Here is a 22,039-nt window from a genome sequence, read left to right on the forward strand (position 1 = left end):
GGGACAGAGCTCAACAAACACATTAGGCTGGTTGCTGGGGGTGGAGCTGAGAAAAAAGTGGAACTGGAAAAGGGCAACATTAAGTTTTACTTGTATTCTGCTATTTCTCTATTCCAGTTGCCACAAGAACAGATCATGCTCTTGCAGCAGCAGGTCAAAAGTCCACTGCTTGAATATATTTTAATCACAATTTCCCTGACCAATTTCCATTTCCCTCACTTTCCAGAAAGTGGCAACCCCGATTCTGCAGGGCCAGCACATGGAAGTAGGTGGGTAAGCGACCACCTAGGGTGCCACCCTGCCCGGGGGCACTGCTGGGCACCTGCTTACTCCCCCTTCCCTTGTGCCACGATTGTGCCAGCCAGCAGGCAAGCCAAGAGCCCCAGGCGGTGCTGCCACGCTGCCGCTTTTCTTTGCAGGGCAAACATTGCCTGCGCTTGGAAGCCTCCAAAGAGTGCCCCATTTTGCAGCTACCTGCTGCTTTCAGGTTGAAAGCAGCTGGGCGGTGGCACCTTTCCATTGCGTTAGTTGGAGCTGACAAGGAGAGGGTGGATAATAATTATAAAGAAATTTCAAAAATTCTCTATGTATGGGAATGTTACTATGGTTGATTTTATAAATTAATTTTAGAATTTCAAGCTTCAAAGTGTCTTCTTTAAAACATCTTTGTTTAATCTGTGTGCAAATATGTCGCTGCATCTTTTAGTCCACTTCTTGAAGGCAGATTTCCAGGGGGGCGCTGCGTAACTTTTTTTCTGAAAAGGGGACGTTAGACCAAATAAGTTTGGGAACCTCTGGCTTAGAGTATGGATGGAATTTAAAGTAGAAAAGAGACCTCTTTGTGTGGGCGCTAACAGGATCTCTCTTTTTATTCCCACAGAAAATGATCAGAAGAGGAACATCATCGCTTATTGCCAGGCAAAATCAAGAATGAATATTTGAGAGGAAACATCAGGAATCAAGGCAGATCCAAGAGGCAGAAAGGAAACTATACAGCTGAGAAGAGGGATGAACTTACTCCTTGTTGGGGAGGAATTCCATGAATTCATTCACATGTTGGAGGAAACTTACCAGTGCTAGGAGTGTGGAATTAACTTCTCAGATCAATCCCAATATAATAGCCATTTGCAAAAACACAGTGGAAAGAAGAACCATCAATACCTGGAATGTGGAAAGGGCTTCCTTTTTAGAGCAGAATTAATTAGACATCTAAGAACACATGCAGAGAAACATTAAAGTTGCTCAGACTGTAGCAAGAGTTTCTCACAGAAAGCAGAAGTTATTAAGCACCAAAGCATTCATTCAGGAGAGAAGGCATTGATCAGTTCAGATAGTGGAATGACATTCTCTGATGGAAGACAGGGAAGTCTACATTTCCCAAGGAACCTTAAAATGAATGCATGTAGATGCTTTCGATGTGGAAGGTACTTTAAATACAGGTCACAGATCCTTGTGCACCAAAGAATACACACAGGGGAGAAACCTTTTGAATGTGCAGAATGTGGAAAAAGACTGAGTGACAATAGCAATTTTCAAGGGCATCTAAAAACCCTCACAAAAGAGAAAACTTTTGAATGCTCAGATTGTGGCAAGAAATTCGGTTTCAGTTCCAATCTTCAACAGCATCGAAGAACCCATACAGGTGAGAAGCCTTTTGAATGCTCAGTGTGTGGAAAGAGATTCAGGTTGAGTGGCCATCTTCAGCGGCATCAAAGAACCCACACAGGGGAGAAACTTTTTGAATGTTCGGAGTGTGGAAAGAGATTTGGTGACACATGTAGTCTTCAGAAGCACCTACGAGTCCACAGAGGGGAGAAACCTTTTGGATGCTCAGAGTGTGGAAAGAAATTCAGTTTCAGTTCCAATCTTCTACAGCATCAAAGGACCCACACAGGGGAGAAACCTTTTGAATGCTCAGAGTGTGGAAAGAGATTCAGTGACACATGTAGCCTTCAGAGGCACCTAAGAATCCACACAGGGGAGAAACCTTTTGAATGCTCGGAGTGTGGAAAGAGATTCAGTGACACATGTAGCCTTCTAAAACACTTACGAGTCCACACAGGGGAGAAACCTTTTGAATGCTCAGAATGCGGAAAGAAATTCAGTTTCAGTTCCAATCTCCAACAGCATCAAAGAACCCATACAGGGGAAAAGCCTTTTGCGTGCTTAGAGTGTGAAAAGAGATTCGGTGACACATGTAGTCTTCAAAAGCACCTAAGAACCCACACAGGCGAGAAACCTTTTGAATGCTCAGAGTGCAGAAAGAAATTCAGTCGGAATGACAATCTTCTACAGCATCAAAGAACACACACAGAGGAGAAACCTTTTGAATGCTCAGAATGTGGAAAGAGATTCAGTCAGAGCGGCAATCTTCACAAGCATTTAAGAACTCACACAGGGGAGAAACCTTTTGAATGCTCAGAATGTGGGAAAAGGTTCAGTCAGAGTGGCAATCTTCACAAACATTTAAGTACTCACACAGGAGAGAAACCTTTTGAATGCTCAGACTGTGGAAAGAGATTCAGTCGGAATGACAATCTTCAGCAGCATCAAAGAACCCACACAGAGGAAAAACTTTTGAATGCTCCGAGTCTGGAAGGACCTTCAACTGGAGCATCACTCATTTAAGAACCCCCACAAAGGGAAAATGTTTTGAATGCTTGGAGTGTAAAGAGAAATCCATTCCGAGCTATAATCTTTGAAAGCATCTACAAACTCACACAAGGAAGAATCCTTTTTAATGCTCAGAGTGTGGGAAGAGAGTCATTATCGCACTCATCAACAGCACCAAAGAACCCACACAAGGAGAAATGGTATAACTGCTTAATTCGTGAAAAGAACTTTTGCATCTGCCAAGAATCCTCATCCTAATCTGGAAGAAATGATAGAAGTATTTGGTCTTAAGAAAGAGCTCAAACATATCTCACAGAGAAGAAAGAAAGGATGTGTTCTGAGGGTGAAGGAGATTCAAGACCAGCTTGTATCTCTTTAACCTTTGAAGAATCAACACGGGGAGAAACCTCATCAATATTCACTGTGTAGCAAGAGCTTGAGGTGGAAATCCAACCTCCCTGTTACTCAGACAATCCATACAAGGGCGAACCTTTCCTATAGCTGGTTCTAACGAGGCTGCTCTTTGAATGCCCATGTGTTTGGAGGCTCAGAAATACTCCAAAAGTAGCTACACAAAGAAGCGCCTTTTTAGTAGTTGCTCTTCTTCAGTATATCTGCCAAGCTAACTCTTTTTGACATCTGCAAAACTTGCTGAAGCATTTCTCCTTTCTGAATATGGTGAAAAAGTAGACATGTTGAGGGTTAGGAGATAGTTACAGCCTCTCTGCTACTGATGTAGTGGGAACAGTGATGCTCTGTATTCTTGGTGCTTGGGTGGGGGGCAAAGTGGAAGGGCTTCTAGACCCACTTGTGAACCTCCTGATGGTACTTGGGTTTTTTTGGGGGGGTTTTGGGCACCGTGTGACACAGAGTGTTGGACTGGATGGGCCATTGGCCTGATCCAACATGGCTTCTCTTATGTTCTTATGTTCTTCAATTCACATATATTTTTATCGGCCAAGGAATTCTGGAGAGGCATTTCTGAACCCTATCCCCTCCTTAGTCTAGCCTGCTGAGAGCTTTTTGGGGTCTTACCACTTTGAAGCCCCAAAGGTTTTGACTGTAGAATTAATTTGGGTTGAAAGGAAAAGGTTGAATCTCTCAAGCCACCAACATCCAATATTGTGGAATTGGGCAAGTATCCTTGGCATTGGCAGGATGTTGTGGGACGCAAATTTCCCAGTCCCAGTCTTCCTGCCCACCAAACTCATGGAGAGAAACGGAAGAGAGAAGTAAGGCTCTCTCCTGCTCTGAATCCCCTTTCCTGGGCTCCATGAGTTGAAAATAGGGATGGGCTGATGCGACGTCACCCTGGAGTTGGAAGCGATTGGTGCTTGCACCAAGGGGACTACCTTTACCTTTATTAACCAAATTTCATGACAGACCAGGCCAATTCATTGGATCACAAACTGTGATGCAGGCAGTCATTTGTGAAATGCCCACAAACTGGCCTGGTTATCGGTTTGTTCGGTTCGGGTTCAGACATGCTAGTGCTCAATGCAGTGGTGGGCTGCACCGCTGCAGCATTGCTACTCACCAGTTAGCTCAGAAGGTATTTTAGTGTTAGCTCCAATTAGTTCAGAAGGCATTCTGAGTTCACTTGCAAGAGCAGTGGCTGCTTTTGCTGGGGGGTGGGGACAAAAGGCATCCCTGAACTGGCTTGTATCTATTAGAGGGATGGCTTGCTTATGGTGGAAGTGATGGGGGAGTTGGGAAGCAGACCCCAGGACGTTGGAGAGGAGGCCCCAAGGACACCTTTTGATACTCAGTCTGGAACCCAGCACCCCAGGAAGGCAGGGTTTGACACAAGGGAAGGAGGTATAGTGGATTTGACAGTGGCTGTGGGGGTCGTTCTGACTGGCTGGCCGTTGGAGGTAGTAGAGGAAGGCCAGGAAGTGTGAGCAGTGAAAGAACAGGGTCTACAGCACCACAGGAAGGTGCTTTTGCTGGAAGGAGAAGGTGAAGGGGGGGGGGGCTTGCTCATGGTGCTAGTGAAGGGGAGATCAGGGGAGCCCAAGAGCATCTTTTGGATACTTAGTCTGGATCCCAGCAACCCTGGAAGGGTGGGGTTTGACTGAGGGAAAGGAAACTGACTGAGGGGAAGGAGGCTGTCAATAAGGAAAAGGGAGTATGTTTGGTGTAATGGTTAAGTGTGCAGACTCTTATCTGGGAGAACCAGGTTTGATGCTCCACTCCTCCACTTGCAGCTGCTGTAATGGCCTTGGGTCAGCCATAGCTCTCACAGAGTTGTCCTTGGAAGGACAGCTTCTGGGAGAGCTCTCTCAGCCCCTCCCACCTCACAGGGTGACTGTTGTGGGAGAGGAAGGTAAAGGAGATTGTGAGCCACTCTGAGACTCTGAGATTCAGAGTGGAGGGTGGGATATAAATTTCTGGTCATCCTCCTCCTCTTCTTCTTCTGTAGTTGTGGGGGTCATGCCGGCAGGCTGATGCTTAGAGGTGGTAGATGAAGGCCAGGAGGTGTAAGCAGTAAAAGAACAGGGTCTCTAGCACCCCAGGATGGTGCTTTTGCAAGGGGGCGAAGGTGAAAAGGGGGGGCTTGCTCATGGTGGCAGAGATGGGGTAGGTGGGAAGTGGACCCCTGGATATTGACGAGAGTATCCAGGACCATCTTTTGGTTACTTAGTCTGAACCTTAGCACCCCAGGGAGGTGGGGTTTGATGCAGCTGTCAACATGGGAAAATGCCAAACCCAAAAGTTAAGGACATAACATCCCCTTTTGTATATAGACCAGGAGTTTCTGTGAAAAGATTGAAGCAAATCATACCAGCATACGCACATTCAAATCAAACGGGTTTCATACTGAAAAGAGATATGACTGAAATATATGCAGGACATTGAATATCATAGATTTTAGTAGAAATTTCAAGCACAACATGACTATTGTAGCTCTTGATATAGAAAAAGCTTTTGATAGTTTAGAGACCACATATCTTAAAGAACCAGAATGGAATTTGGAGAAAAATTTCTGAGAATAATGCAAACACTTTATGCAGCTCTTATCACACAGGTGAAGGCAAATGGATAACGTTCCAAGACATTTCAAATCACTAGGGGAACAAGACAGGTGTGTGCCCTGTCCCTACTCTTATTCTCAATCTGAATGGAACCACTAGCAGGAACACTATAGTCATATGGTACAGGGAATAAGAATAGGTGACAGAGAGCATAAAATAAGTATGTTTGCAGATGATCTGGTCCTTTATTTATCTGATCCAGTAAAATATCTTTAATAAATGCAAACAATTATAAGACACTTTAGCCAAAGCTCTGGATTATTTAAATATTTAAAAAATTGAACTCTTTCCATTAAAATTAGATTCAAAGTGCTATTAGTATTCTTAAGCATAAATTTTCTTATAAATGGATCACCTCTACATGGAGGTATCTAGGAATCCAAGTCCTAGTTGAATTGACAATTTTTACAAAACATGACAAAAATTCATCAAGAAATCCTAATCCACTTTTTAAAACAGAATTGAAACTAAAATGGCCTGATAGGCTAGATTTAATCGAAAGTTTTGTGGCCCCCATATTTTTATTTCTATGTAGAGCATTGCCAATTGAAATCCCTTTCAGGAAATACAGAAATGGCAAAAAAAAAACCCCAACTTTATATGGGACGACTGAAAACCTTTAATATAATGAGACCTATGAAAAAAGGAGGTTTAGGATTACCAGATCTACAACTATATTACAAAGCATCCATTCAGGTCAGCATTGTACAGATGCTACAAAAAGATGCTGTTGAAGATTGAATTACTGTTGAACAAACCTTCACACAACCAAAATTGAAATAATTTGGAATAAATCTCCAATTAGACCAAAGAAAGAAAGAAAATGCACTAAAAATTTAGAAAATACACTAAAAAATTGTGATATAAGAACTAAATTAGTATGAGAAATTGTTCAATTTTCAAACTTTCTCAGGGAAGATTGGTTCAGATTGGGAGATGATTTTTGCGCAACAGCAGTTTGGCATCAAGCAAAACTGACTTGTTTGCTAGATATAGTGAATAAAGGAGTCATCCTGGGAAAATGCAATTAGAAAAACAATTAGACAGTAAGATTAATTGGTATTTATATCTGCAAATGAGACACTTGTTAAAACCAGATATTTAAAAAGCTTTTCAAAGCCCTCTCATGAAATTTGGAATTTTAATCAAGTGAAGGAAATATTAAAGGATTACTTTTGGTAATATGCAATATTTTATTATAGTTAGAAAGTCAACAGAAGCATGACTGGGTAGTAATAAGAAAATCACCAGTGTTCACATATTATGTTAGGCTACAGTCATTTAAATTCATCATCAGGTGGTATTTTACTCCTCTAAGGCAACACTGTATGTCAGAATATTCAGTGTTCGTGCTGAAAAAACTGGGCAAATAGGAAATTTTATTCACTGTTGATGGAACTGTCCTTGCATTAAAAATTTATGAAAAGAAGCAGTGGCTCACATATATGAGGTTACAGGCTGTAAACTTTCTCTCTGGAGTCACTGCTTTTAAATTATTGGAAACATTCTCCTAATGTAATAGCTGGGATATATCTGTTCTTGATTCTGTTAGTAACAGCTAAGTTTGTTATTGCAACCAAATGGGAAGGAGAAAACTGCACATCTCTCTTTATGGCATGAGAAGGTACAGGAATGCTTTGTTATAGAAAAATAAGATGGTTTGAGGCATACAACTATGATAACTTATTATACCCTATTCATTGAGAATTAATTCCTGGTTCTAGAATATATGACTCATCGTAATATACTCCAGAAGGACTATAGAGTCAATGATTTTTTTAATATTTTGAATACTATATTATAGTACCTCTTTTAGATTTCATTTATTGAAAGTTGTAAATTTAACTTTTACAAAAGTCAAGAGAGTCACTTTTATGGCTTATTTGGCTGTAAGGTTACTGTTGTTTTAGTTATAAAATGTTTTTAATCTGTAATGAATTTACACATTTCCAACTGTTATGTACAAAGTTATAAAAAAAAAAAAAAAGAGGGTATGGTATGGTGGATTTGATGGGGTTTGCAGAGGTCATACAGGTGGACCAAACCTTGGAAGTTGTAGAGAAAGGCCAGGAGGGGGCAAGAAGTGAAAGAACGGTTATGGATCAGCAAGTGCTTCAGTGGCTGTGAGGGAAGACTTGTTCTGGGTAACTTTCAGAGGGGAAAGGGGATTGTGAAAGAGAGGGATGAGGTAAGCTAGGTGATTGTTTTGGTGACTTGAGAATGTATGGGCAGAGCTGAGAAAGTGGGGAGAGAGCAACAGAAAAAGTCCAATCATATGAATCCGTGCGCTTGCTTTCCCACCCGCCCTTTCCAAGTACAGTTGGGACTGCCGCCTTCTACCGGCTCAGCGGCCTCATTTTCGGAGAACTGCTGAATAGGCTGGGATCCCCCGTGCACTGAATTACTCGCAGGCAGGCCCATCGACCTGCAAGCATGGGGTGTGGCTGAGAGCAGCATTGCTGAAGTCCGTCCGGGTCTGGACACACCACCTGATAGGACAGGAGGAAGAAGCTTTTCTTATTCATTTGTCCGCAGCACTGAAAGGGTTAAAGTGAGCGAGCTGCTTCCTAGAGAGGCACAGTAAACGGGGGGGGGGAGGAAGGAGGAAAAGAGCTTTTCCAGGAAGGGAGGGGGGCTTTGCCAAATGGCCAAAGAGACCAGGGTGGGCTTCAGATTTGCAAAAGAAGGGAGGAAAGCCTTGCAGCCAGATCCCGGGAAGATTTACTCCCAAGGAGGGACGGTGGCTCAGTGGTGCAGCATCTGCTTGGGAAGCAGAAGGTCCCAGGTTCAATCCTCGGCATCTCGACCTAAAAAAGGGTCCAGGCAAGTAGGCGTCAAAAACCTCATCTTCAGACCCCGGAGAGCCGCTGCCAGTTTGAGTAGACAATACTGACTTTGATGGACCGAGGGTCTGATTCAGTAGAAGGCAGCTTCATATGTTCATTGGGGGAGGAAATCAGCATTTCAGTCCTGGAAGAGAGAAATGCGGTTATCAGTATTTTTGAGGAAACGTTTGTATTTCTTTTAAAATGTACCGTAATCCTTTTTAAAAAAAAGTTTCGGCGCTGCTCTTTATGGGGAAGGCAGGACGCAGTTTTCGTTTGTCTGCAGCTCTGAAAGACTTGAACTAACAGCTGTTTGCTAGAGAGGCGGCGGGGGGAGGGGAGGCTTATTCCCATGGGAAGAATCATTCACAACGATTGGCTGCCCTCCAGAACAGATATTTTGGGTGGTGATCCACCCACCTCATCTGCAGATTCACTACCTCCCTTGCTCATCTCAGCAGCCCCTGTGCCCTCACTTGGGGAGCTAACGCCCCCCACAAACACACACCCCTTCTCCTCTGCTGGCTGCTTGGACGGAGCTTTTGCCAAATGCTTCTGGTATACTGAAAGGATGGTCCAGCTGTTACCAGCTCTTCTGTTGGCCTCTAGTTTACATTGACACTTAACTAGGACAGACTGATACCTAGTCATCAGAGGCCAAGATGATAACATCCTCAACAGTTCTTTAAAAGATAAAATAGAGATAGTTTGTTTTCCTGAAAAGCTAAAAAGGCATATATTTTTAAAGTTTGATATGTAATCTAGCACAATGACATTAATCCTGCTTGTGCAAACTACAATAACGCTCCTTCGAATCCACCAGGGCAATTCTTGGATGTTTCTTGAGCAGAGTTGGTGATAAAGCTCTGTCCTCTTTCTGTGTCTTTGATACTGTTTCCTCTCCCTCTTTATAACTAAGTGAGTAAGTGTGAGGGGTGACATGATAGAGGTTTACAAGATTATGCATGGGATGGAGAAAGTAGAGAAAGACATACTTTTCTCCCTGTTTCACAAGACAACTCACGGGCATTCAATTAAATTGCTGAGCAGTTGGGTTAGAACGGGGGAAAAAAGGAAGTACTTCTTCACCCAAAGGGTGATTAACACATGGAATTCACTGCCACAGGAGGCGGTGGCAGCTACAATCATAGCTTCAAGAGGGAATTGGATAAGCATATGGAGCACTACAAGCACTTCCTATCTTTCAAGTCTGAAGCTTGGGATTTTCAAGTCTAGATGGACTTTAAGGACTTTTGTAGTTTGGGGCTTGGCCTATACCTGTGCCTTCTCAGAACCGCCTGCAGGAGGAGGTCACAAAGGTTCCAGCACTCTTGCCTTTCTGCAAACGAGGGTTGCCAGATCCAACTCAAGAAATATCTGGGGACTTTGGGGGTGGAGCCAGGAGACTTTGGGGGTGGAGCTGGAGCAAGGGTGTGACAAGCACAATTGAACTCCAAAGGGAGTTCTGACCATCACATTTAAAAGGACCACACTCCTTTTAAATGCCTCCCCTCCATTTGGAATAATGGATAGGGGCACCTTATTTGGGGGCTTATAGAATTGGACCCCCTGGTCCAATCTTTTTGAAACTTGGGGGATGTTTTGAGGAGAGGCACCAGATGCTATGCTGAAAATTTGGTGCCTCTACCTTAAAAAAAAACAACAACAATCCCCCCAGAGCCCCATATACCCACGGATCAATTTTCCATTATAGCCTGTGGGAATTGGTCTCCATAGGGAATAATGGAGTGCCCAGCAGGCATTTCCCTCCCCCCCTCCCCGCCCTCTGATGACCCTGAAGCAGAGGGAGGGCCTTCGGACCATGGGATCCCCCGCTCCCACCTGGGGATTGACAACCCTACTGCAAATTGTGGAAAACTGAATTATTCCAAGAGGGCTTTTCCACACAGCCACTATGGTAGCAGTGTACAAAAGGCTTCACGAGGCCACTTGGAGAAGTTAGGGACTGTGGCTTATACTAACCCATATTAATTATTGATCCAGGTGGGCAGCCATGTTGGTCTGAAGCAACAGAATAAAGTTAGAGTCCAGTAGCACCTTTAAGACCAACACAGTTTGTTTTACCGGATTTGCTTCCGCTCCGTAGGGCCTGCAAGACATAGCTGTTTCGCCGGACCTTTGGTTGAGGCAAACAGATGCCCTCTCAATCTACTCTCTGTACCATCTATTGCCCTCCCCCACAATGGGCTGAAAAGCTACAATGAGCTGAAAAATTATACTTTCACCTGAAGTATGTGCCTGCCTGCCTGTGTATATTTCTGAGTTTTTGAGTTATTCATATATTATTAACTTATTGTTGTATTTTAACTGTTTTAACATGACTGTGATCCACCCTTAGCCCGTACGGGAAAGGGCGGAATATAAATCAACCTCTGCTCACGACCTGAGTTCGATCCCAGCGGAAGCTGGTTCAGGTAGCCGGCGCTAGGTTGACTCAGCCTTCCATCCTTCCGAGGTCGGTGAAATGATACCCAGCTTGCTGGGGGGAAAGTGTAGATGACTTGGGAAGGCAATGGCAAACCACTCCATAAAAAGTCTGCCATGAAACGTCGAAAACAACTGGTGCTTGCACAGGGGACTACCTTTACCTTTATTACACCTCTAAGAACAACTTATAGTATTTAAAACAATGTATAGCAGTTACCTTCATGCTTGAGGGGAGGCAGATAGCCATCATAAAGTTCACTTTCCCACAATTATAAAAGATTCTCTTCTACATTTATCTCCTATTTTTACATATTTGTTACTTCAAATGTTGTTGACCCTGTGCACTTGGCTTGTTGTTCCTGCTTTGTCTCAAAATGTCTGCTTCATGTTATATGCTAATTTGTTTTTTCCTCAGCCCTGTCTATAAGTTTGAATGCTTTTTCCCATTTCATTGTATCGGAAGAAATGTGTGTGTGACACATGAAAGCTTATACCCAGGGGTTATTTTGTAGAAAAATAGGTGGTGGAGCTCATCCAGGGATTGTTATGCAGCTGCACCTACTATTCAATAGACAAGGAAGTGGAACTCTCAGAAAGATTCAGGAGCTGTGCTTCTGTGAGCTCCCACTGAATCTGAGGCCTGCTTATACCTTGATAAAACTTTGTTGGTCTTAAAGGTGCTACTGGGTTCTAACTAGGGTTGCCAAGTCCAATTCAAAAAATATATGGGGAATTTGGGGGTGGAGTCAGGAGCAAAGTTATGACAAGCATAATTGAACTCCATCACATTTAAAGGGACTGCACATCTTTTAAATGCCTTTCCTCCATTGGAAATAATGAAGGATAGGGACACCTTCTTTTGGGGCTTGTAGAACTGGACCCCCGGGTCCAATCCTTTTGAAACTTGGAGGGTGTTTTGGGGAGAGGGACTGGATGCTATGCTGCAAATTTGGTGCTTCTACCTCAAAAAACATTCCTCCAGAGCCCCAGATACCAGCAAATATGGGAATCGGTTTCCATAGGGAAGAATAGAGTGCCCAGCAGACATTTGCCCCCCCCACACACTTTCTGATGACCCTGAAGTGGGGGGAGGGCCTCCAAACCGGGGGTCCCCTGCCCCCTCCTGGGGATTGGAAACCCTAGCTCTAACTTTATTCTGTATAATTTATTGTAAGTAAGATCGTATTATGTAATTTTTGCTTGGCTGTAAGTTGTATCCTACTGTGTAATTTTGCTTCCTTTATTGGATCATGTTAACCTTTATACTTTCCTTCAATAGCACTTTCTGATTTTTGGTTGGTTCTACAACCCAAATTCTATTTCATTGTTTACTGAATACTGTTGATTGTATACTGTCACTCTGCATAACCTGCCTTGAGTCCCAATGAGGAAGATGGAATTTAATAAATATATAACACATGCCTAAATGTTTTTAATTTGTTAGCTGCCTCGGTGGCCATTGTGAGGGCAGAAACGCCGGATCTGAATTCTGTAAATAAAAAATAAATTCTCAGCCACTGTGGCCATAAGAATATAAGAGGAGCCATGTTGGATCAGGCCAGTGGCCCATCCAGTCCAACACTCTGTGTCACACAGTGGCCAAAAAAACCCAGGAGCTATCAGAAGGCCCACCAGTGGGGCCAGGACACTAGAAGCCTTCCCACTGTTGCCCCCCCCCCCCCCCAGCAAAAAAAAAATACAGAGCATCCCTGCCCCAGACAGAGAATTCCATCTATACCTTGTGGCTAAGAGCCACTGATGGACCTCTGCTCCAGATGCCATAGTGGAGCCCAGGAAGAATCCAGGCATAATAATAGTTTGTGGAATCATTCGTACTGATCACATGCCACACATTTTAGCAAATGTCCTCCCATCTGCTGTTTCCCAGGGGTTCACTGCCTGCCCCTGCTTGAATTCATCCTGGCAGCCCCTCTACCCAGCTGTGGAGAGACACCCCTCTGCTCCTTCCCTTCTGCTGGTTCCTCAGACCACTGCTATTACCTAATTCTTCAACTATTGAGGAGAAAACTGAAATGGTTAAGCCTTTCCAGCCACTTTCTCCCAGGCTCCAGTTAACTTTGATATGTAGCCCCTAGACAGACTGATCCCCAGAAATAAGAGGGTGAGTTCATACCATTCGCAACAGGTTTTTAAAGGGCAAGAAAAGAGGGTTCACTTTCCTGAAGAACCAAACAAGCATACCTAAAACAGCTTGATAGGTAATATAGTGCACTGACAATAATCCTAATCCACAAACTAAACAAGAACATTCCATCTGTTTAACCAGGGCAATAATTATGCATCTTTTGGCCAGGGGTAGTGATTTAGCACCATTCTCCCTTTTTTTTTCATTCTGCCTTATTCATACGTTTTCTTCTCTCTCTCTCTCCATAGCCACGTGACTAAGCATATCTTTCCACAGTTGGAAGTTACGCAGGGGAAGGAGATGGAAGAGGAGGATGCAGAAGGACCTGGAATTGGCAAGAGATCAAGAAAAGGTCTCCATCCCGTCCAAACAGGGAGTGATGTTGAATTTTGGGAAAGAATTGTGCCAGAGACCACAATTCAGGATACGATGACTGCAGATGCATGCAACCGATGCTTCCGGCAGTTCTGCTACCATGAGGTTGGTGGACCCCGAGAAGTTTGCAGCCAGCTCTATGGACTTTGCAACCGCTGGCTAGAGCCAAAGAGACACACCAAGAAGCAGATTCTGGACCTGGTGATCCTGGAGCAGTTCCTGACTATCATGCCCCAGGAAATGCAGTCCTGGGTCAGGGAATGTGGGCCGGAGACCAGTTCCCAGGCGGTGGCCCTGGCTGAAGGTTTCCTCTTGAGTCAGGCGGAGGAGAAGAGGCAGGCAGAGCAGGTGAGGGAGTTTCCTTTACTTAGTTCAAGTCACAACTTCATGCTAAAGCTTCCAGGTTAGGTATTTCTGCCTCTAGAGAATTCACTTGGTTGGGAAGAAAACCCAACTCTGATTTCTTGCCCCATGGTTGAACCAACTAAGCCAGTTGCTGCAGGGTTGAGCTGTCTATAAATGGGAAGAATCCATTTCCTTGACCTGTTCCAATCCTTCTCTTTCTCATCTCCTTTTCTGCTCTTTCAGATGTGGGTAATATCAGTGAAGATGGAAGCAAACTTCTCTGAGGAGGAGGGCTCTCCTTTGGAGGAAGAGCAGAGGGCTCAGGCCCAGGAGCATGCCCAAGATGCCCTCTCATGTGGTAAGGCTGTTTTGTGGCCATATGGGATTAGGGCACACAGTGAAGATGTTGGGTAGAAGGTTTGGGAAAGGAGAAAAAGGAAATATCTCTGCTGGCAACACAAAGTTAAGTTCTGGGGTTCATTGCTATAGGATATAGTGATGACTACTCCCTTGAAAGGAGATTAGACAGAATCATAGAAGTAAATTCCATTCTTAGTCACATTTACTAAAATGTTCCTATGTCCCCTTCCTTCCATTAGTAGGACTCAGAGCAGCTCAAAAAAGGAAAGGTAGACCAATCTGGGCACAGCTGTTAGCCATGGCAAATGAATGGAACCTCCCTGTTCTGGGGCAGCATACCACTGAGTATGCATTGCTACTGGCCAGCATTTGCCTTCTGTACCCGTGCTTAAAGGCTCTACAAGAACACCTGATGGGCCACAGTCAGAAAGAGGGTAGTGGGCTATGGATGTCAGCCTTTAACTGGGCACCTCATGATGTTTGGAGGTGGCACATGACTGGATGTGATGTTAGTGCATCAGCAAACACTCTGGAAACCCATCAATATTACCTTGAAGTTTTCATATATGCCAAAGTCATGCATTGGTTTTCAGAGTACCTGGCACTTCTTTTCTGCCCCTCCCACAACTTTACTAAAAATCGTAGCAAATTTTGTGGAGTGTGGCTATGGCAAGATTTCACAGCCCTGGGAAGGAGAGTGCATGAAGCAAGATTCAAACAAGCAAACAAACAAGGGAGACTACACTAACAATCTTTCTTCCTTCTTTTTCTCTATCACAGACAGTGGACAGGTGGTGTTCACGCATTGTCTTGGCAGAGGTGTGGGAACAGCTGCTGCACCTCCAGTCCAGGTAGAGGAGTTGAGCAGGGAACTACCTGGTTTCCTCCCCCCCCTTCACAGGGGGGCTTTTGCTAAGGTGTCCGAGGGGAAGAGGCTCTGAGTGCCACTCCCTTTGCCCATGACAAGCTCTGCATCCTGCGCCCCCTACCCCAATAGCCCCCTCCCAGTGTGCCTTGTCTGCCTGGCATACTCTCTGATGAGGGAATCTGCTTTTTCTTCCAGCATCCCTTTTCCTTTGAGGAGGTAGCTGTGCATTTCACTGTGGCAGAGTGGGCCCTCCTGAATCCAGACCAAAGAGCTCTCTACAGGGAAGTCATGCTGGAGAACTATGGGAATGTGGCCTTTCTGGGTAAGGGTCTTTCATAGATGCCAATTTCATAGTGCCAATTGTTGCCATTGATATGAGGCATGAATTAAAATATTGCATTCAAATGCACAGTTTTCAGACTTACCCCACGACTTGTCCCTTACTGGGGGTCTTGAGGACTTGGAGGGAAGGTGAAAGTGTCATTCAGCATAGTCTGGGAGAGCAACCCAACCTGCCTGGCTGTCTCAGGGGCTACTGAGGCCAGTGCTGTGGCCACCACCTGAGCCAGAATGGGTGTCCTGGCCTAGAGCCCAAGAGGGGCTGAGAGGCCCTCAGAAAGGAGCCTGTTACCCAAATCACTCATGCAGGTCCACCTCTGTAATTAGGGAGTGTCCTTCTGGTAGCAAAGAGAAAATATATGTATTGTAGGTTAGTGATTCCTGAGATCATAAGCCTAAGTCTACCAAGACCGACATACAGACCAGCACTCAGAGGAAATGAAGGGTATCAGCTTCTTAAACAAGAAAATAGATTTATTAAGTTAACAGAAGAACCACCAGGTGAGGTCAGACAAATGAAGATAAGAGGCTCTACAGAAAGGTAGTAAATGCACATGTGAAGTGCAAACACATTTAAACACATTTCCTCACAAACTTCCTGCTACTAGGGGATAAAATAAAAGGGAAGAATCAAAGACATACAAGCTTGCGCTCCTGGATACAGCTCTGGAGAAGCACAGCAGAATAGGATGGAAAAGTAGAGAAGCCAAGCATACGGTTGGGGTGACAGCCTGGGGTTCAAAACCTGCTACAGATTGGATGGACTGAGGGATAATTTTTTAGACATTTCTGCTAAGATGAAGGAGGAGAAAACAGGGCCGGATTAAACCCTGTGGAGGCCCCTAGGCAGTCGAAATCTTGGGGCACCCCTTGCAAATTATCTCCGAGTTGGAGCACCCGCCTCGCTGCCTGCGCCTCCTACTGCAGCCGGCAGGAAAAGGAAGGAAAGGTCCACTGTGCAAGCACCAGTCGTTTCCGACTCTAGAGTGACATTTGCTTTCACAGGAAAAGAAAGGAAAGGTCCCCTGTGCAAGTACTAGTCATTTCCGACTCTAGGGTGACGTTGCTTTCACATTTTCACGGCAGACTTTTTATGGGGTGGTTTGCCATTGCCTTCCCCAGTCATCTACACTTTCCACCCAGCAAACTGAGTACTCATTTTACCAACCTCGGAAGGATAGAAGGCTGAGTCAACCTCAAGCCGGCTACCTGAAAACCTAGCTTCTGCCGGGGATTGAACTCAGGTCATGAGCAGAGCTTAGGACTGCAGTACTGCAGCTTTAAAACTCTGTGCTACGGGACTCCTGTGTCAGCTGGCAGGAACCAGTGGCTAAAAAGGCATTCCCCCATTTTCATGCCACCACTCTCCCAAGGCTCTTCCCACCCCATTCTGCCTCCTCCAGTCTCCCCACAGCCCTGTTTTCACTGCGGCCGCTCTCCACGGGCTCTTCCCTGCCTCCCCCGTTATCCCTGTGGCCCCATTTTCCCCACTGCCACTGTTCCCAGGCTCTTCCCTGACTCCCTCACTCTCCCCGCAGCCCCATTTTCGCTGCTGTCGCTCTCCCCAGGCTCTTCCTTGCCTCCCCCCTCTCCCCGCAGCCCCATTTTTGCCACTGCTGCTCCCCCGGGGCTCTTCCCTGCCTCCCCTCTTTTCCCACGGCCCCATTTCCCTGCTGGCACTTTCCCCGGGCTCTCCCCTGTTTCCCCCCGATCTCCCCGCAGCCCCATTTTTGCCGCTGCTGCTCCCCCCGGGCTCTTCCCTGCCTCCCCCGCTTTCCACGCAGCCCCATTTTCCCCACTGCTGCTCTCCCCAGGCTCTTCCCTGCCTCCCCTGCTCTCCCCGTGGCCCCATTTTCGCTGCTGCCACTTCCTCCAGGCTCTTCCCACCTTCAAGAGCGTGAGAGCGAGTCAGCTGGGGCCAGGCAGCTGGCCACTGGAAAAAGCAGCCAAGCCTCCATGCCCCCCCCCAAAATGTATGCCCTGGGCACCCCCAGCCAGAAATTTCTGGCTAAGGGGCTGAGCCTGCAGCAAAAGCAGCCCCCAGCTCCCCCCAGGAGTTAAAATGTTGGCTGGCCTGGCGCTGCCAGATGCAGAAGAGGGGCTGAAGAGCTGCTGAAGGGCAGGCGAGCCTGAGGGAGCCGGCTTGCCTGGCTGGCTTTCTTTTTTTTGCTGTAGGCAATTTGGATTTCTGCTTGGGGGGGAAAGTGTCCTGTGCTCGCTGCCCGCCACTCAACCAGAGCCCAGACAGAGTTTTGCAATGACTTTGCTTTCCTCTCCGCTGAAAGTGCCTTGCAAGCCCAGCGAGCACAGAAGCAGTTTTCTCGCTCCAGAGATGGGTTTCCCTGGGGTGGGGCCAGCAGATGGGGAGGAGGCGGGGCAGGTGGGCAGAAAAGAAAACAACGGAGAGGGGTCAGGTGAAGAGGGAAGCGGACGAACAGGGAAGGAACAATGAGGGAGGGGGCGGGCAGACAAAGGGGGAAGCGATGCGGGGGAGGAGGCGAGGCAAGCAAGCTGAGGGGAAGGGGCCTACGGAGGAAGAGGCAAACTAGCCACAGGGGGGAAACTGGGGTGGGGGGAAAGGTGGCTTGGGGCCCCTAAAAGCATAGGGGCCCATAGGCAAGTGCCTCATTTGCCTAATTGTTAATCCGGCCCTGGGAGAAAAGATGTTGGCATTGGAATGTGGGAGTGATGAAAAGTCCATCTCTTTGGAGATAAGCCAATTTGAAAGGGGTTTTGTGTGTGTGTGTGTGTGTGTGTGCATTGTGGAGGGAGTGTGTCTTCTTTTGCATTACAGGTAAAAGTATCAACGAGAAATGTTCCTTTTGAGAGACTGACAGTTTAGATCGAGGTGTTGAACTCATGAGAGCCGAATCTCACATAAATGAGACCTTTGGGGCCAGGCCATGTATGTTATAAAATGTAATGCCAGGTAGCAGAGATGTAAACTTTATAAAGGACTCAGACAGACACTGTTAAAGATTTTTAAAAGAAAAACCCCTTTAAAAATACAATTAAAATATTAGCATAAAATATTGCAATATTTTGTTTATTTAACAGTCTCTAATAACTGACACTTCTTGCATCAAAATCTGGAGACAATGTCTGTGTTGAGTATGCTGTTCAGGTGTTGTTCAGGTGTGTATCTGTAAGTTGCAAACATACTTTTGATTTATTGAAATTACAAAAATCTCATGGTCAGTGCTTTGAGCCTAAGACCTAGAGGAAAACATAAAATGGCTGGATATTGTGAGCTTTTGTACACAAGTTGCTTTCTTGTGCTGGTTAGCCAATGGAGAAAATAGAAGATTTGCTCTGTAGCTTGATTGTGCAAGCCTGGCAAAGCAAGCTGTGATGCAGAAGGAAGCAAGAGAGGGAGAAAGAAGAAGAAAACAGTGAGTTGCTCATGGGCCTGATAGGAGCCCTCTGGGGGCCTTATCTGGCCCCTGGGTCGCATGTTTGACACCCCTGGTTTAGATAGTCAAGTAGATGGCTGAGTATGTGCTGGAATAGAGGGAGAAATCTTCCTGTCTAGCACCTAAGACAGGGTGGCCAACGGTAGCTATCCAGATGTTTTTGCCTACAACTCCCATCAACCCCAGCCAGCATGACCAATTGCTGGGGCTGATGGGAGTTGTAGGCAAAAAACATCTGGAACATAAGAACTTAAGAGAAGCCATGTTGGATCAGGCCAATGGCCCATCCAGTCCAACACTCTGTGTCACACAGTGGCCAAAATTTTTTTATATATACACACACACACACACACTCTGTGGCTAATAGCCACTGATGGACCTCTGCTCCATATTTTTATCTAACCCCCTCTTGAAGCTGGCTATGCTTGTAGCCGCCACCACCTCCTGTGGCAGTGAATTCCACATGTTAATCACCCTTTGGGTGAAGAAGTACCTCCTTTTATCCATTCTAACCCGACTCCTCAGCAATTTCATTGAATGCCCACGAGTTCTTATATTGTGAGAAAGGAAGAAAAGTACTTCCTTCTCTACCTTCTCCATCCCATGCATAATCCTGTAAACCTCTATCATGTCACCCCGCGGTCAACATTTCTCCAAGCTAAAGAGCCCCAAGCGTTTCAACCTTTCTTCATAGGGAAAGTGTTCCAAACCTTTAACCATTCTAGTTGCCCTTTTCTGCATTTTTTCCAGTGCTATAATAGCCTTTTTGAGGTGCGGTGACCAGAATTGCACACGATATTCCAAATGATTCTGCACCATCGATTTATACAGGGGCATTATGATACTGGCTGATTTGTTTTCAATTCCCTTCCTAATAATTCCCAGCATGGCGTTGGCCTTTTTTATTGCAATCACACAGTGTCTTGACATTTTCAGTGAGTTATCTACCACAACCCCAAGATCTCTCTCTTGGTCAGTCTCTGCCAGTTCACACCCCATCAACTTGTATTTGTAGCTGGGATTCTTGGCCCCAATGTGCATTACTTTGCACTTGGCTACATTGAACCTCATCTGCCGTGTTGACACCCACTCACCCAGCCTCAACAGATCCATGTTGACGCCCACTCATCCAGCCTCAACAATCCTTTCTGGTTCTCACCACCCTGAACAATTTAGTGTCATCTGCAAACTTGGCCACTTCACTGCTCACTCCCAACTCTAAATCATTTATGAACAAGTTATGGGACCCAGTACTGAGCCCTGCGGCACTCCACTGCTTACCGTCCTCCACTACGAAGACTGCCCATTTATACTCACTCTCTGCTTCCTATTAATTAGCCAGTTTTTGATTCACAAGACGACCTGTCCTTTTACTGTCCTTTTATTTGTAGAGCTACCATTGGCCACCCCTGACCTAAGAAATGGAAGTAATGACTAGGGCTGGCCAATTTTCATTGTATTTATTATTTGGGCCTTCATTCAGGCCAGATGATTGGGGAGGGAACCCCTTATGTCCTTGGAGGAAAGGCCCTTTGATGGACTCCCTCCATATATATCTTTCACATTTCTTTCACGGCTCACATGACATGGTATAAACCATGTCATGTGAGCCGCCCTGAGCCCGCTTCGGCGGGGGAGGGCGGGATATAAGAATAAATTTATTATTATTATTATTATTATTATTATTAAACACTCTCAGTGTGACTCATTGCCATTTTGATATCAGTTTGATCCAGACTCCGTTTTTCATTGATAGGCCCATGCTAAGGTTTGCAAGTGTACAGGGATCCCAAAGGTCCCCAGTGAAGGGGGAGTCCCATGACATCAGATCAGATCCAGATTTTTTAGTTGCCAAACTTAACAATACACCCCTTTCCCCTGAATGGGATTCCAGCCATCCACTCTGACTGTGCTCTGGTATGGATTCACTCACCCTCCCCCCCTCTGGATCAATGCTCTGGATTGTGGGCATTGATCTCAACCATATTTCCATCCTTTCAGAAGAATTTGTCCTCTTCCTTGGATTCCTTTCCCACATGAAAAAGGATCACTTTCTGTCTCCCTCCACCCAGTGTAAAAGAGACTAGGGTGGAGACACACAAAGGCTGGAGAGATTTTCAGGAAAAGAGAGTATTTCCTTCCAAAATTACCTGGCTGTGAGTGGGTATCTTTCATGATCATGTCAAAGGAACAGGAATGGTGGGTTTATGCTCTCCATTTTGGCAACTCTTAGTTTGTTAGAATTATAAAGCCCACTGGGTTAGGAGGGAAGGAGGCCTTGGATCTGAAATCTGGAAGCTCAGAAACCCCATCTGGGCCTGGCCTCAGCTGTGGGTGTCAGACGTTGGAACTTCAAACAAGAACGAATCATTTTGTTTCAAAATTAATCCATTTATTTGAGAACAAGCGGTCTGGTATAGAAGCAGATTGAGTTTGTTACTTTCCAAGGCCAAGCCTTGTGCTTTTGTACAGTAAACGGAGGCATAACAATAAAACCATTCTCACACTCTAAGAGACAGTTGACGCTTCCCATACTCCCTTATCTCTTTCTCAGGGAAGGAACCCTGCTGGTTACCTTGGGGCCTGCTAGCTTCAAAGGCCCCCCGATATTCTTTGTACCAAGTGAGAAATTCCTCCCTTGCAATTAACAATTGCTCTTGTTTGAAATGCAAGTTTCTGTTCCCAGAGTTAGTAGAAAAGCATAGGGTATAACAGTCTACAAAATGGAGTTAGTCATGTCAAGCAAGCATATCTATCTACTATAGGAATAAAGGTAAGTTACAATGTCTGACAGTGGGTCTTGATGGGTTGTGGTATCCTTTAACACTGGATATTCTGGGGAATGGGGGGCATTATTTTAGAATAGCCAGGCTGAACTAGGCAAAAGAGTCATCAGCTATTCTCTTCAGTCGTCACACGGACTTCTTAAATCCCTCCCTCCCCAAACAGCTGATATCCCTTCCAAAACCCATGGGGGTACTCTTTGAATTGTGGGGATCACTTGATGAAGTCCTGGCTTTCTTCCCCCTGTATCAAACGTTTGAAGTTCTACCAAAGGAAATTAACACTTGTGAACACTTGTGGCTTCTTGCTTAGGTGCTGATTGGACCTCTTTCTGTATTCCAGTAGCAAATGTTGTGGAGATCCTTAGGGAATCCCAGCAGTTCTCTTTGGAAAAAGCTAAGAATGGAGAGGCTTAAGAGATGGACCGCACACGCAGACAGGAAACTTCTTCTAATGTGTATATTATTGTACATTTCAATGTTCATTAG

The 22,039-nt window shown here is 45.4% G+C and overlaps 1 protein-coding gene across 2 annotated transcripts in view; it reads left to right on the forward strand.

Annotated features, from left to right (window-relative positions):
• Positions 1-13,321: 13,321 nt before the first annotated feature.
• The window catches only part of LOC132571228 (zinc finger protein 345-like), a 279,214-nt gene continuing 270,496 nt past the window's right edge, over positions 13,322-22,039 (forward strand). The window contains exons 1-4 of one of the 2 annotated variants that reach the window (XM_060237955.1): positions 13,322-13,790; positions 14,031-14,145; positions 14,928-14,998; positions 15,211-15,337. In XM_060237955.1, coding sequence (XP_060093938.1) covers positions 13,368-13,790; positions 14,031-14,145; positions 14,928-14,998; positions 15,211-15,337 — 736 coding nt within the window. In that variant the 5' untranslated portion in view covers positions 13,322-13,367. The remainder of the gene's footprint in view (positions 13,791-14,030; positions 14,146-14,927; positions 14,999-15,210; positions 15,338-22,039) is intronic. The other variant, XM_060237956.1, reaches the window with a different exon arrangement.

This window comes from Heteronotia binoei, chromosome 5 (assembly GCF_032191835.1).
Source record: "Heteronotia binoei isolate CCM8104 ecotype False Entrance Well chromosome 5, APGP_CSIRO_Hbin_v1, whole genome shotgun sequence".
Classification (NCBI taxonomy): domain Eukaryota; kingdom Metazoa; phylum Chordata; class Lepidosauria; order Squamata; family Gekkonidae; genus Heteronotia; species Heteronotia binoei.